Source organism: Ursus americanus, chromosome 26 (genome assembly GCF_024610735.1).
Source record: "Ursus americanus isolate L20-20 chromosome 26, mUrsAme1.1.p, whole genome shotgun sequence".
Lineage (NCBI taxonomy): Eukaryota > Metazoa > Chordata > Mammalia > Carnivora > Ursidae > Ursus > Ursus americanus.
Genome location: NC_142152.1, coordinates 11,640,730 through 11,656,794, shown reverse-complemented (window position 1 = coordinate 11,656,794; position 16,065 = coordinate 11,640,730). Strand labels below are relative to the sequence as shown.

The following is a 16,065-nucleotide window of genomic DNA, read 5'->3' as shown; positions in this document are numbered from 1 at the left end:
TGAAGAAGCCTCGCCTGTACTGGGCAGAGCTGGTGCCCACCCGCCCCCCTCAGCTGTTTGTTGACTGATTTGTAAAAACACTCTGCTTTCTCTTTAGCACAAATGGCAGATTATGACACATATTTTTCTGTATTTTTCTTTTTCCATTTAATATATCTTGGAGATTATTCTAAGATATAAACCATGTTTAAATAAAAACTTGGAAGAAAATAAAATACGTTTAAAAAGCTATTTTGTAAAAATGTTATTTAAGTAGATTTGACATACGCTGTTATATTAGCTCCAGCCCCCGAGCCGTTTAAACGAACGGCTTCATTTTCTAATCTCCAGCTGCGGCTCCTGACGAGCAACAATTCATTTATTGGGGATTGAGCTTTAAGTTAACATACACAGATTCAGTTCAGCAGTTTGGGGAAAGACTCCTCTACTTAGTTGCTGTTTTCCCTCTTTCCTTCCCCAGGGAAGAAAAATGAAGATGACCTTCCCACCTGCCTTTTCCTTTTTCCAATTTGCCTTTTCCAGTTGTTTTCTGCTTTGGCTAATCAGAATTTCCAGAAGAAAATTTCTTTTTCAAGGAAATAATGGCAAAATATAATGGTGGTAAAAAAGACACAAAGTGAACTCAGGCTGGAACCATGCGTGGTGGTCCAGTAAGTCAGAGCACCCAGAGCCTGACTGGCCTGGAGTTTTCTGTTCGGTCTCTGAAGCAGGGGGCTCAGGGCTCAGGCAAGACCTTAGCTCCCCGTTTCCCAGCCAGAGCGAATCAGCCAGCAGCCCAACTGCCCTTTGTCCCGAGGGGGTCAAGGCAGAGTGCTGTATCACTAAGATAAAACCATGACCACACACAGTTTCAGACTCCTGATCCGTTCTGACGGCTGGAACTATGACACAGGATGGTTCTGGAGAAACAACTTGGGACTGGGAGAGACATGCTAATAGCGGGATGAAATATCCTCATGAAATCCTAGTGTGATACATTATAAACCACAAACAAGAGAAAATAAGGGTTCAACTTAAATAAGTTTCTGCTTATAGTGCCCTTTGGAATTTCTGACATCAAATGGCTTTGAAAACTTCAACTTGCTAAGTGCCAAGGAAAACAAAAGGCACTGTATTTTCTCCCTGGAAACTTCATCCTTGGTAGCAGCTCCACAGTTACCAATAAGGGTCGGGCTGGGGGAAGCTCAAACTCGTCACCTCTTCCCAGTCAAATCACAATATACGTCAAAAGAATCCATCCTTTGCCACCCCCTGGACTCTCCATCTGTTTCAAAGTGTCATATGAAAAAGAAAATCTTGAGAATTCTGATCTGAACACTGGAGCAGCAGGTCACGACTAAGCAACAGAAACATGAACTTCCCCTCCCCATCTTCAGACCTCGGAGTCCAGGCCTTGGGGGGTCTCCCATGTAACATCTGATGGTTCAGGTCGAGGAGAGCGTCTCCTCTAAACAGCTTTCTAATAGAGAAAGGAGTTGGGGTCATAAGCTTACCAGGTGGCCACAAGGTCAAGAAACCCTTCTCCCAACAGACTATCCCTTGAGTTTGAATAGGCTCGAGGACGAATGAAGAAAGGCTTGCACAGGAGGTGGTATCTCCCAGATCCCCCCAAACTCCTAACCACAGCTTACCTTGGTACAAGGTGGTTGAACTTGTAAGAACTGAAGACGTCTTGGATCTTTTCTTCTACTTTTGCCTGGTAAGAATGCAGGAGATGGGAGAGAGAAAGAAATACAAATGAATCCTCTTGTCAACTTTTTCTTCCAGTTGCCACAAATGCCCATTGGCTACAGTTGCTTGGTGTGGTTTTGTACTTCATGGGACTTTAAGACTCGATTCAGGGGCTCTGCGGGATGGCAGGCTCAAGACAGACGAAACAGAGAGAATGTCCTATACCATGCTGGCACTATAATCACTTCTCCAGTAAACCAGCCATGTATCCAAACTAATGGCAGTTGTAGAGTCTGGCACTCTGGCACACTGGCACCACTTACTTAGGGAGCAGACAAGGCATTCTGCTTGAGACACTGACTCCTGTCTGCTCTAGGAAGCCGTTTAGGTGTTCACTTAACTGGCTGTTCACAAATACAAAACTAATTCCTGCTAAGGGTCACACTTCTTATTGTCAGACTGAACCGCTTAAATACAGACTGAACAGTATTAAAACTCCCTAAGGGATTTACAAGAACATCGATCATTGAAACACCAATGACACAGCACATCTGGTCCTTGGTCCTATGTCACACACAGGACTCTACAGTCCCATAATACGAAGGATTCCAGAAGGTCAGGTCACAAAAAAATCCAGATCACCTGTTTCCTCTCAAGATATACCACAATGTGGTCACACGGTTCAGCTTCTATAAGGAAAGGATACAGCAATGTGGAAGCAGGTTGGTTAACAGGAGACAGGGTTTCTCCTTTCACTGGCATCCCTGTTCTTGTAGTGAGGCATGTCCTCATTGAGATTTCAAGATACGTAATAATGTCCTCTCTGGGAATTTCAAAATGTATTCCTTATTTCCGAATCACCCACTGAATTAGAGCGTCTAGGGCCCTTGACGTATGTGCAAGTATTTGTGATGATGAGGGGAGCAATGATGCGAATCATCTAAAATGGTAGCCAATCTAAAATTCATGTATACTTGGTTTCAGGATATACTCTGATATTTGCCTCTGAACATGAGTTCGAGGGATAATATGGCTAGGAATTCATAATACTTCAAAAAACAGACTGAAGCCACTGTCAGAATCTGACTCAGGAGGAATAAGGAAGTTGTCCCGATTCCTCAGAATTCTTTTCCTTTCCAGACTCTCACACAAGACTAGCATAAAGCACCAGCCTAAATGGAAGACAGGTTGCACTTCTCAGTCATGTGCCTTCCTTAGCTGTAAGCTGAAAGGGACAGAAAAGTATACAAGAAACATACGTCAGTAAGATCATGCAATAAAGATTTGCCTACAATATTCTGTTTCAACTAAGTGAATTGATGAATTCTGAATGAAACAAAAACAAAATGGGAGGAAAACTCACTTCCTTTACCCAAATACAAGCTGATTCAAATCCACACGACTTAATAATATCCCAAGGCTGATGGATGAGCCCATCGCCTCCTTCGCATTCTGACACTGAGACCCCTAGAGAGAAAAGGGTCCAGCCAAGAACTCCTTCATGAGGAGACCCACCTTCAGCTCCCCCTCAGACAACATAAGCAGCCAAGTACTAGATGAGGAAAATGGAGTTTTACTGCTAAATTAGGATACCTGACAGACAGAAGGCAGAAAGTGCTTAAAATATTTCCAACACCGTGTCATTTCTCTTCAGATTTCCTAATCACTCTTCTGCAAATGAAGAAGCGATATTCCAATGCAGTTAGTAACGGACTCATGTCTGAAAATCTAAGTTATGAATTCTAACAAATACCTGAGTGTTAGAGGTCAGCTGTTCATAAAAATAGACAAATAACAATTCCCTTTATCTTCTCTTTAAGAACTAGTATATTTTTCTGTTAGCTTCGTTGAGATATCATTCACACACCATTCAATTCATCCATTTAAAGTGTATCATTCAACGGCTTTCAGTACATTCACAGAGTTGTGCATCCATTACCACAATCAATTTTAGAACATTTTAACTACCCCCAAAAGAAATCCTGCACCCCTTAGCAGTCACTCCCAACCCTCCATCCTCCCAGCCCCTGTCAACTACTCCTCAATTATCTTTACAGATTCGCTTATTCTGGATGTTTCATATGAATGTAATCACACAACATACAGTCCTTCATGACTATCTTCTTTCACTCCGCATAATGTTTTCAAGCTTCATCCGTGTTTTGGCATGAACCACTACTTCATTTCTTTTTATTGCCAAGTAATATTCTATTTTATGGATATATCACATTTTTTAAATCTATTATTCATCATTTGATGGGCATTTGGGTTATTCCCATTTGGGGGCTATTATGAATAAAGTCGCTATGAACATTCGTGTAGAAGTTTTCGGATGGCCATATGTTTTCATTTCTACTTAGGTATGGGTATATACCTAGGAGTGGAATTGCTGGACCATATGGTAACTCTGTGTTTAACTCTTTAAGGGACTATCAGACTGTTTTCCAAAGCAGTCATAGCATTTTACATTATCAACAGAAATGTACGAGCATTCTAATTTCTTCACATCCTCACCAACACATGTTACTCTCCATGGTTTTGATTATATCCATACTAGTGGGAGAGAAGCAATATTTCATTGTAGTTTTGATTGCAATTCCCTGATGGCTAATGATGTTGAGCAGCTTTCTATGGGCTTATTGGCCATTTGTATATCTTCTTTAGAGAACGTCTATTCAGATACTTCTTTTTTTTTAAATTGGGTTGTCTTTTTATTACTGAATTGTAATAACTTCTTATGTTTCTAGATACAAGTCCCTTGTCAGATACATGATTTACAAAAATTTACTCCCATTCTATGGGGCACCTGGGTGGCTCAGTAGGTTGAGCTACTGACTCTTGGTTTCAGCTCAGGTCATGATCTTGGGGTCACGGGATCCGGCCCACATCAGGCTCCCCACTCAGCCGGGAATCTGCTTGAGATTCTTTCCCTCTGCCCCCCCCCTGCTCTCATTCTTTCTTTCAAAATAGATGAGATTAAACCGGAGAACCTTAAAAAAAACAAAATTTACTCCCATTCTACGTGTTGTCTTTAGGAACAGGTATATTTTAGAAAAAGATCACCTTAGAGCACACAGTACGGTTTCTAGAGTACAACTTTAAAAATAATACTCAGCAATACGCCTGCAATTTTTTTTGACAAATAGTAATGGATTAATATAGAAATTAAAAAGAACTCATCTGGCGAAGAGAAAATCAAAGTCGTCTCCAAAACATGCAACATCCTTTTTTGCCTTCCCTTCTCCCCATATGGCCTGCCAAGTGTTATATAAAATCTGAGCAAATTTGTTACTGAGAAGACGCAAGCATTCTTTGCTCCGCTTTGTATAGCAGAAGCAAAGGAAAAAAGCTAGTCATATACAAAGGAGTTACCATAGCAGGTGTGAGACTGCTATCCTTAGAAAGACCAGCTTGAACGGTTGACCCTTAGCTGGTGTCTAGAAACCTGAACTTGGGGCGCCTGGGTGGCACAGTGGTTAAGTGTCTGCCTTCAGCTCAGGGCGTGATCCCGGCGTTCTGGGATCAAGCCCCACATCAGGCTCCTCCGCTATGAGCCTGCTTCTTCCTCTCCCACTCCCCCTGCTTGTGTTCCCTCTCTCGCTGGCTGTCTCTGTCTCTGTCGAATAAATAAGTAAAATCTTTAAAAAAAAAAAAAAGAAAAGAAAAGAAACCTGAACTTGGGGAGGGTCCCCATCATTCCAAGAACTGATGAGTGGCTCACTGTGCTGAAACTGCATGAACAACCTGGTTTATGCTGAGCAGCTACCTTTTTCTGGGAGTCTGAAATTTTGAGACGTGCTAGGCAGAAGGTGCATATGTGACCAACCCCCAGTAAAAACCATGAGCAACAAGTCTCTAAGAAGTTTGTCTGGTAGACAACACTTTGCATGTGTTGTCACAATTTGATGCCTGAGAAATTAAGTACGTCCTATGTGACTCCACTGGGAGAAGACTCTTGGAAGCTTGTGTCTGATTTCCTCCAGACTATACTAAGAGCCTTTCACTTGCTGATTTTCCTTTGTAGCCTCTTGCTGTAATAAATCATAACTATAAGTACAACTATATGCTGAGTTCTCTGAATCCCTGTGGTGAATCAACTAGAGTTGGTCTTGGGGACCTCTAATACATTAGTAGATTTAGAAATTTAACGTTTGGGATAGAATTAAGGAAAGTAGTCATAACAACTGCTTAATATCTACAGGCAAGATCTGTAGCTAAATTCCTTTTTTTTTTTTTTAAGATTTATTTATTTATTTATTTGATACAGAGAGAGGGAACACAAGCAGGGGGGTGGGAGAGGGAGAAGCAGGCTTCCCGCTGAGCAGGGAGACCAATGCGGGGATCGATCCCAGAACGCTGGGATCATGACCTGAGCCGAAGGCAGGTGCTTAACGACTGAGTCACCCAGGCACCCCTACAGCTAAATTCCTTTTTAAGAATATATCAAAATCCTCACTTTAAATATAAGAGAACTGACATTAAGTATTAAAAAAACAAAGTCACCCTAGCCATGAAAACTCTGAACATTATATAGCTCTCAAATCAGAATTTTTAAAAAAAAATCAGCCTCAATACTACATACGGATGTTAAACCACGCCCACTTTCCCTGAGCTCTCATTTTATCTTGGATTTTCATGCTTCCATTCCATCCCAAAGGAACAGACTATTATATTCTAATCAATCTCTCCTTTCAGCATGAGAACCCCAACAGGCAAGGCAGTCAGCAACCAGGTACAATACAAAGGCTGATTAACAGCCCCATAACAACAGATAATTTTCTTTTGTATAAATAGCAAACGGTCCATAGGTTCATTTCCCTTGGGCACAGGGCACACAGCTCATGACCATGTTAACGAAAATGATATGACTCTTTTGGGAGGAGGTGACAGGCTAAAGCATCTGATCTGTTTCAGAAACACTGCTATATGAAATGTTATAAGAAAGGCCACCGGGATTAGTCACCAGAAGATTTAGTCCCAAGGGATTATTAGCTCTTCAAAATTCTTAAATAGCCTGGAAAAAAAAAAAAAGTAACTTTGACTAGTTCAAAACACACATACACACAAAGAGATAGAAAGATCCTTGGGACAATTGGGGAAATTTAAAAATTTAAAATGGGATATTAGATGATATTATAGAATTATTTTATTTTCTTAGGTGAGATGTTATTGTCCTTATGTAGAAGAATGTTATTCTTTGGAGATGCATGCTTTATTATTATCTTATTGTCAAAGATTCAGAAAAAATTAGTCATATACATATATACACATGTGTGTACACACACATACACACAGAAGAAATTGTGTCCTGGCTACATGATCCATTGGCTTACCTCCTCTTTTGTCCTTAACTAGGCTGTTTCACACTCTGTATGTGTAGAAGTTGATGTGTAGAAAACTGATAGTTATGCAAATAATTTCTACCCATAGACATGAATATGGTATCTGGTAAAATACAATTAGTGATCACTGTATGTATACTGATGAGTTTTGCATGCATTTGTAAATTCACCTCAGCATTCTTAACCTGCATCTGAGCATCTCAGCACCTTACCTGTCTGTGAATGCGTGGCACTTCGAGTTCTCTTCTGAACCTGCTATCCTATCTTATCAGTTCCATGAGTTAAATAAAATCTTTGGTGTGTTCATTTTATATTTGTATGAGTCTTGATTTTATCCTCTTTTAAAATGTATCCTTTAACAGTTTATATGAAGGACAAAGATGAGGTGGAGGGTAAACAGATGCTGTCAATTGTTTGGTATATTTGAAATTTTTTATAATAAAATGTTGGAGGGAATTATTAAGAATCAAGTCATATCAAAACAAAACACTTAATACCCAAATTTCACCATGACTACTATATCTAGGCATAAAATTTCTGAAAAGTCAAATACATTTGCAGACACACATACGATGCATCCATATCCCAACTAAGCCTTGACTTTTGTACTTCTGTGGCCATGGTTTCATCACCCAATTTTAGCAAGAATCCTACCAAATTGATTTCGATAGAATTCCCCATAATATCTGATCATCCTCAGTATCTGACTGTGTTCCTCATCCTCCATCATCCCCCAGTGATGTCGGCTCACCCTGGCCTCCCTTTAGGAGGAAGCCTGTTAAATTGGCTTACCCCGAATTCCTCCTTTCCCCTGACCATTCCTCTTAGTAAGTTCGCATCCATCCAGGAATCCCTCCACCTTGCTCCTTGGCTATAAATTCCCAGTTTCCCTTGTCGTATTCAGAGTTGAGCCCAATCTTTCTCCCCTACTGCAAACGTCGCTGTAGTAATAAAGTCTTGAGCAGAGACTTCCTTTAACAAGTGTCACAAATAACTTTCTCCTTAACAGTACCACCCACAACCACCGGCAGAATGACTCAAGTTGAAAAAACGAACAACACCAAATGTTGGCGAGGACATAGAGCAACCAGAACTCTTATTATACAATGCAAGTGAGGGTATAAAATGTACAACCACTCTGAAAAAGGAGAGCAGTCTCTTATAAAACTCAGCATACACCCACCCTATGATCCAACAATTCTGCTTTTAGGTCTTCGCTCAACAGAAATGAAAACATATGCTCATAAAAAAGACTTCTATGAGAATGTAGCATTTATAGCCATTAATATCCAAAATCTAGAAATAGCTCAGTTGTCCATCAAGAGGAGAAGGGATTAAAAAAAATCAACAACAGTGTTAAAAAGAAAGCCACAGGCCCAAAATAAAGTCACTTATGCTAGGTCACCAAACTGGGGCTTAATACCTAACCTAACTGCACTTCCAACCTCCCCCAGAAATGTAATCTTAACCAGTCAAGAATGTTAACCTGTCACATGGGCCCTCTCTGTGGACATGACCATGGAAGGGGGACCTCACCCAAAATAAACCTTTTCTTCTGTGTGCCTTTAAAACCTTTCCCTTTCTGTAGCCCTTTGGAGTTCCTTTCTACTTGCTAAATGGGATGCTGCCCGATTAATGAATTGTTTACTAAAGCCAATTAGATCTTCAAATTTATTCAGCTGAATTTTGGTCTTTAACAGATTAGGTGGCAGCATTGGGATCCAAAGCAAATTTGTGGTGGCATCTGGAGACAACAAGAAACAGGTATGGTGCCCTGCAAACCCTTCTGAGTTCATGGTCTTTCTCGCCATTGCTGAGGACCGCCAGCAAGCTCGCTCAGTGGAGCTCCCCATCTGACTGGCTTGCCAGTCTAGGGTTACTGGTCGGCCTAGCCCCAGTCCTCAGCCCTTGGTTGAATCTGCAATTCCGCGTTGGACTCCCTTCCCCAGTTCCAGTCCACAGTCCCCATTAATGGAGTCTGCCGGTTTAATCCAGACTGGAAATTGCTGGTGGTGCACACGGGGCGTTCTATTAGCCAAGCTGCAGTAACTTCTAAGCCCCAGCCCTCGGTTCTATCTTCAGATTCCACGCTGGGAACTAGTGGTGGCGGCTGCAATACTCCATTGGTTTGGAATCAGTCCATAGTCCCCCTTCTTTGAGGTCTGCTGGTTCAATCTTTTCCCTAGTCCCTCGTCCTTTGGTTCCTGCTGGTGTCCACACTTCCATTTCCTCAGTACTGTTGGTTTCTGTTAATGTGCACATGAGGTAAAGCTTAACTAAAAGAAAAATAATAAATTAATAATGATAGAATGGGATCCTTAAAATCTAAAGAATGAAGTGCTCACCCTCTGGCATGTCTGCTTATTTTATACGTAAGAACTATGGCCCCAGAAGCTATAAATGTCTACGAGCCTGTTTTGTGTCCTAAAGAACTTAGCTTGGTAACTGTCAGGAGCCCCAAAATAATGCCGGATGGAATGAGGCCACTCAGAAGCACAGAATAATTTCTATTCACAGATGAGTGGTGAAAACCATCTCTTCCACAGCATCTATCTAAAGCCGATCTAATGAGGCACCAACTTTCATACCATGAACTGTCACTCCTTCCTACATCTCCCCCTCTCTCCAAAGGACGACCCTTCCAGAAAGTGGACTTGCTGCCTGATACTCACGCTAATGCTGAAGATCCAGTAAAAGAATCATTAGTAGGTTAAATGTAAGGCAAGGATTTCCCTAAAACAAAACAAAATAAAAAACCTTCAGGAAAAACAAGTCACTTCATAAGCAATCCTTACAAGGCACCTCTTCCTATAAGGAGTTCTTTCAATCCTTTGTTTTGAATACAAAGTACCAGTTGGGGTTGACATACTCAGCCTAAAACAACCTCAGCCAAGGTTTGTTTTGGCTGCTTATAGAGGTAAGCTGATGGTACCAAAGAAAGATGACAAATTAAGCACAGATTTAGCAATTATTCCTGAGGATATGAACTCACACTTCTACATGTTAAGTTGCCATTGTAAACCCTTCTAAAGATTATCTTAAAAAATGAATAGGAGTTAAGTTGTGGTGATCACAGATACACACCAACTGGACACGTTGTAAAAGGATCCTAATGTTACACAGGTGGGTACCTGTAACTTGGGATAAAATATTCCTACCCGTATTTAAAAGGGATTTATCTCAAAACACTGAAACTGTGGTCCGGAAAAACACATTGGTTTACCCAAAATGTGGCTCCAGCAAGATAAAAATACTAAAGTCAAAGATGTACGTGGAGATTTTGGAGAAAATTTTTTTATAAATAAAGAGGAAAAACAATATTTCTAAATTAGTGTGATTTTACAGTGTGTGATTCTAAACAGGTACATGTACCTAAATTTAAAATGTAAATTTTAAGGGGGAATGAAGCATGAGAGACTATGGACTATGAGAAACAAACTGAGGGCCTCAGAGGGGAGAGTGGTGGGGGAATGGGATAGGCTGGTGATGGGTAGTAAGGAGGGCACGTATTGCATGGTGCACTGGGTGTTATACGCAACTAATGAATCATCGAACTTTGCATCAGAAACCAGGGATGTACTGTATGGTGACTAACATAATATAATTAAAAAACATTTAAAAATAAATAAATAAAATGTAAATTTTGATTTGTTCACTTACATACTTAAAAGTACATGTATTTTCAAGTTGGCAAAAAAAACTTTTTTTGGATTTTTTAATAGGGAAATTGGGGGAAATTTGATATTTGGAATTGTCTTAGAGTTGAGCAACATGATACATGCTGAATTTCGATACAGCAAAACCAATTCACCATAGCTAGCCTGTTGACCATGTAACCAAGCAGAGCTCTGATCTCTTTTATCAGAAGCACAAAAAACTAGTAAGTTTGATCATATTCAGTGACTTGTTTCACCTCCATTTAATGATCTTTCAGAGATTATAACTTGAAACAAGTCGACACTTGAAACCAGCTCCTCAGCCTGTCTCCATCCCACTCCCAACACCCACCCCCAATCCCAGTGGCTTCACCCACCCAGCTGACCTAATTTCCTACACAGCCGACCTGCCCCCTCCATGCCCGGTAGGGTGGAGTCTTCCCTCCTACCAGCTTCTCTCACTGGAATGGCTACCCCCCAACTCCATCCTTTACCATCCGACATCCTCCATGAAGTTGTCCTGACCACCTCAGCCCACAACATATGGCTTCCGCTCCCCCAAACCCTTGCGCAATGCAGTCATCATTTAGCACTTACTTACGTGCTTCTGTAAATTATTCTGTGGTTGCTTCAGGCATATTCTTTTTTCTCTCTAAGAGAAAAGAATTTTGAGGGCAGGAACTAGGACTGATAATCCTTCCAGATACTCCTCATAGTTGACTGTCACTTGACTGAATGCTGTCTAATGACCTCATGCCATTTCAAGTGGAGGATGCTCTTGCCCCTGTTTCTAAGGACAAACTAAAAGAAAAACAGCAGTAGTACCTTCTGTAAACAGCTGTTTTTGGCAGGCCTGCTACCTCTGAGACTATGCCGGTATCAACCTACTAGACTGAATCACAGAGCATTTGCAAAGGGGTAACTGCAGATAGCACAAAAAAGGAAGACAACCACAGCTTGTTTTCTAGAGTTGTAAAACGTTCTCCATGTACCAACCCGTCAGGGAAACAGCTTGTCAAGGCAGAAATCTTTAAAAATACCCACAACCTGACCACTGTTCATTACCTCCACCACCACAGCCCTGAGCTAAGCTGCCATCATACATCACCTGGATTACTGCCACAGCCTCCCAACTGGTCCCCCTGCACCCCTCTTCACCTCCTCACAATCCCAACAGTGACCTACATGGGCCTCTTAAAATGCTAGTCAGATTGGTCAAAGCTCTCAGATCCTGGATCAGTCTGACTCCTGGCAGGAAACAGATGGCATGTTCGAAGTGGGTGATTTGAGGGGAGTTTATAAAGGAACTAGTTACAAAGTTGTGGGCAGGTGTAGGGAAACCACAAGAGAGGGTGCAGTACTCTAGGATAGGCAACACAGGGGTACTCAATCCCCCCCTAGGCCTGAAAAGTGTGAAGAGAAGGCGTGGAGAGGGTGCCAGAGAGCTCCAATGGAAGGCACCTGAAAAGAGTTGTGACCTCAAGTCTAGAAACCCTCCAGACCACGCATCTCTCAGGAAAGGAGTAAATGCGCTGGTCTCATTCTGCCTCTCTCTCATTCCCTATCAGTACGCCCCATGGCCAAATACACCCAGAAGCCATAAGGCGAGGGAGCCTGTCCACGCAGGTCCACCTCTTGGGGCACATCTGCAGAGCCGGGTGGAAAAGGATAGAGTGGATCTGGGGAGGTTAAAAGAAGCTATCCAGCCAAAGGGCTCCCCACCTCACTCAGGGGAACTGAAAGTATACTTACAATGGTCTGTGAGGCCCCACACGATCAGATCTCATCTCCTATTCTCCTGGTTACTAACCTCTCTCCTCACAGTGACTCTTCACTCACCAGTCACTAGGAAGACCTCAGGTCCTTTATACTTGCTGCTCTCTCTGCCCAGAATGCTTCTTGCCGACACACACATGCCTTGTTCCCTCACTTACTTCAGGTCTCAGCTCAAGTGGCAGGCACATCATCAGATGCTTTCCCTTACCATCTGATATAAAAACCGTTCCTGCTCCTACCCCACCCATTCCTGGCATACTTCATCTCTCCTATCCTCTTTTTCTCCACAGCACTTCTTTTAAAGTCATATAGACAGATAGATGGATATTTAGATAGACAGACGGATGGATGGGTGGATGGATGGATAGATAGATAGATAGATAGATAGATAGATAGATAGATAGATATTTTTCCCTTTTTTGTTGACTGTCTCCCTGGCCTAGAAGAAAAGTTTCATAAAGGTACCAACTTGGCCTCTTCTGTTTATTGCCTTATTGTCCACTGCCTTGAACAGAGCCTGGCCCAGAGAGGACACTCAAGTATTTGTTGAACAAATAAAAATGTGAATGAATAGAACAGAAGAATCCATAGCTAAGGGCTCCTTACACTGTTTACAGGTTTAATTCCTATTATCAAATTGTTGCTTAACAAAAAAATAAAGTCTCCTGATAATCAGACAGGAAACAGGAGATAAGCATTTGTTCTTATTGGCAATGGCACAAAATTAAACCATGTCAGTAAATCCCTATGAATAAATGGACAGAACCAAAAGAATAACTAGTATCTTCTGTAGACAACTCCCCCTAACAAGGTTGGTATTTCTTATGAATATATAACATCATTAACCTACCCACCTAGTACCTAAGCCTCAGTTTTCTTGTCTGTGAAATGGAAAATGATTGAGTGATACAATGTATAGAGAGCATTTAGCACATTTAGCACAGAACTAGGACTCAGTAAATGGATACTACTATGATTCTTAGTAGTGCCGACCCTGAGGTAACCATTTGTATGAGATACTGCATCATCTTCCTACTCTCTGGAACTGTTTATCCCAGACTTTTAGAATATGAACTGGAAGAATGATGGAAAAGACAAACAAGAGGCTCTACTATCTATCACATAGTTGGGCCTAGATTTGAAAGACACCCTGTAATAACAATGTTCCATATTGGCGCCTAGCCTTGGCCTTGGCTGACCCTTGGCAGCCCAGAATCTTGTTGCATCCATTTTTGCATCACTTATTATGCCTAGACATTTAAAATATAAGTGCTAGTATTTCCTGGCAGGAACTAAGCAGGGACACTCAACTGAAAAATAAAGTAGTATGGGAAAAAGAGAGCAGATCAGTAAAACTCCTGATACTGTTCCTGTTTTTGACTTGCCCTTTCTTTAACCATGTAAGTCTCTGTCCTGGTCTCTAAATTAACAGACCCGCTTCTGATTTCCTTTTCTCCACTAGTATTCTGTCCATATCCTTATCTGCTGGGTCAGTTAAATACATAAAAAGTGACCCAATAGTCTTACCTCACATATAAAGGAAAAAGCTTGACCTGAATAAACTCTACAGCCCGTCGCTTAGGAATACTGCAAAGATTCTGTAGGTTTTTCATTGATGGGAGATTTCTTTGCAATCTTTCGCAAAAGAGTTCTGTAGAAGGACACACTGGTGGGCTAACTTTAAGCTGGGGAGCTAGATTCAAAAGGTAAGGGTTAAAACCCATGTAGCATAAATCTCCAGTTATAATATTCTTTCAGCTATTATGCGTATAATTCAAGTCCTTATTTTTTTGTTATAAAGTTATAATTATGTTCATAGTCGTAAATATAAAGTATGATAACCATCACTACTAATTTTGCCAAAATGCAGGCTTCCAAGTTCAGGTATGAAAGTCAAAGCAAGTCCCTCCGAGCATAAGCCTGGGTACTGACCTTGCTAAGAGATGTATTTTATTTGTTAGTACTAACGCCTGATGCTTGTTAGTACTAAAAAGAATCACCTCAACCACTTTTAGTGATGGATGGGCAAACATTTCCACAATAACTTGGGTACAATTCCAAATGGAGAATGAAAAGAAAAACAAAACTAGAGTTCATTACTCATTCCTCAGGCACTGTTCAAAATTATAGGTTCGAGGCCTTAGTGAATTAAAGATAAGTCGTCTAAAAATGTATAATTTTATTATAGCGCTTTCCAGACAGTATTGCTTTCCTCAACCAGGCTGTGCCACGCTCTTGGTCAGAAACTGTTCTTTTCTTTGTATTTCTAGCGCTTCACATTGTGTCCAATACTTTGCTGGCGCTCAAATGATTGAATGACTACTAAAATGCCCACCCACGAGGCAGGCCCTACGCCTAGCACTGCAGGTCAGCAATTAAACAGATCCTGGAATGGCATGACCGCAGTCTGGCCACTTCTCCCCTCTAAGTCCCAAAACTACGAGCAGGGTGAGGAAAGAGCACTACCCATCTGAAAACCTCCCAATGTCCCGGCAGAATGAAACTGGCTGTCTGACCCGCCCGGGCTGCTTCAGTCCTCCAGGCACAGAACACGATTCTCTCCGCTTCCTTAGGCAGAGAGGACCCAGGTACTGTCCTTCCCTCCAAATCCAACCCTGAAAACGACCCCTCCCCAACCTGGCCCCACAAACGCTTCATTCCCCAACCCAACCAAGCCTGGGCTCCCAGAGCTTCCCAGAGGGGAGGCGCCGCGGTGCACTGTGGGAGTAGTAGTTCCCCGGTGAGTTCCGCACGCCTACGGCCCTGCGGACGGGACTCCCGCTCCCAGAAGCCCCCGCGTGGGCGCCTCGCTCAGTCCGGCCACCTCACCTGTTCTATGGACGTGACTGTTTCTACCGAGTCGTCCTGCAACCGCTCCCGCGCGTGCTCGGGCCTCAGACTGTACAGCGGCTCTGACCAGACGGGGGAGGAAGATGGAGGACAATAGTAGGTGAAGGAACTCGGAGAAGCCATGATCAGGAGAGCAGCAGGCGGTGTATAGGACTCCCTTCGTCAAACAACAACGCGCATTGAAACTCAAGCGGGCTAAGAAGCTACGGAGAGCGGTAGAGTCAAAAAGACTTTGAACGCGAATCTCTCTCCACCCACCTACACATTTTCAGGGAGCGAGCTACTAGGATGCTGCCGCCCCCCATTGGGCAGAGGAGCTGCTGCAGGAGGCTCAGCTTCCTGGCGCGCAAGGAAGGAAGGATGTGTCTATCCATCTGGATTTCATTTCAGAGAGATGGTGTAGGACGCCTCGGTTCGTTATGCAAATTAACACACGCACGCACACTTCAACATTGTGCTAATTGTCACCTAATTGTAATGGCAGTAGTTCTCAGTTTTGGGTCCCCAAGAACCGTGAGTGGAACTGTAAAAACATTTTTGAGAGCTCTCCTGACTCAAACACGAATAGAATCACTGCGCACCTTTGGGGTGCGTGACAGCCGCCCAGGAGAAGCCTTGGGCTCCTCAACAAGGGAATTGCCTTCTCTGTACTCCGTGATGGAGGGAAGGGGCAATGGAGTTGTCTCCTATCCGCCAGAGAGTTACAATGCAGTAGCAGGAACTAAAGTGCAGTAGAAGGAACAAGCATAAGTGAAACGACAAAGGAAATA

At 42.3% G+C, this 16,065-nt stretch overlaps 1 protein-coding gene across 1 annotated transcript in view; it reads right to left on the bottom strand.

Moving 5' to 3' along the window:
• FNTB (farnesyltransferase, CAAX box, subunit beta) overlaps nt 1-15,500 on the bottom strand; it is a 61,507-nt gene extending 46,007 nt beyond the window's left edge. Inside the window, exons 1-2 of the mRNA XM_045810579.2 lie at nt 15,275-15,500; nt 1,632-1,696 (exon numbers count right to left, since the gene is read on the bottom strand). Of these exons, the coding sequence (XP_045666535.1) occupies nt 1,632-1,696; nt 15,275-15,418 (209 nt within the window). The 5' untranslated portion in view covers nt 15,419-15,500. The remainder of the gene's footprint in view (nt 1-1,631; nt 1,697-15,274) is intronic.
• Between the last annotated feature and the right edge of the window lie 565 nt (nt 15,501-16,065).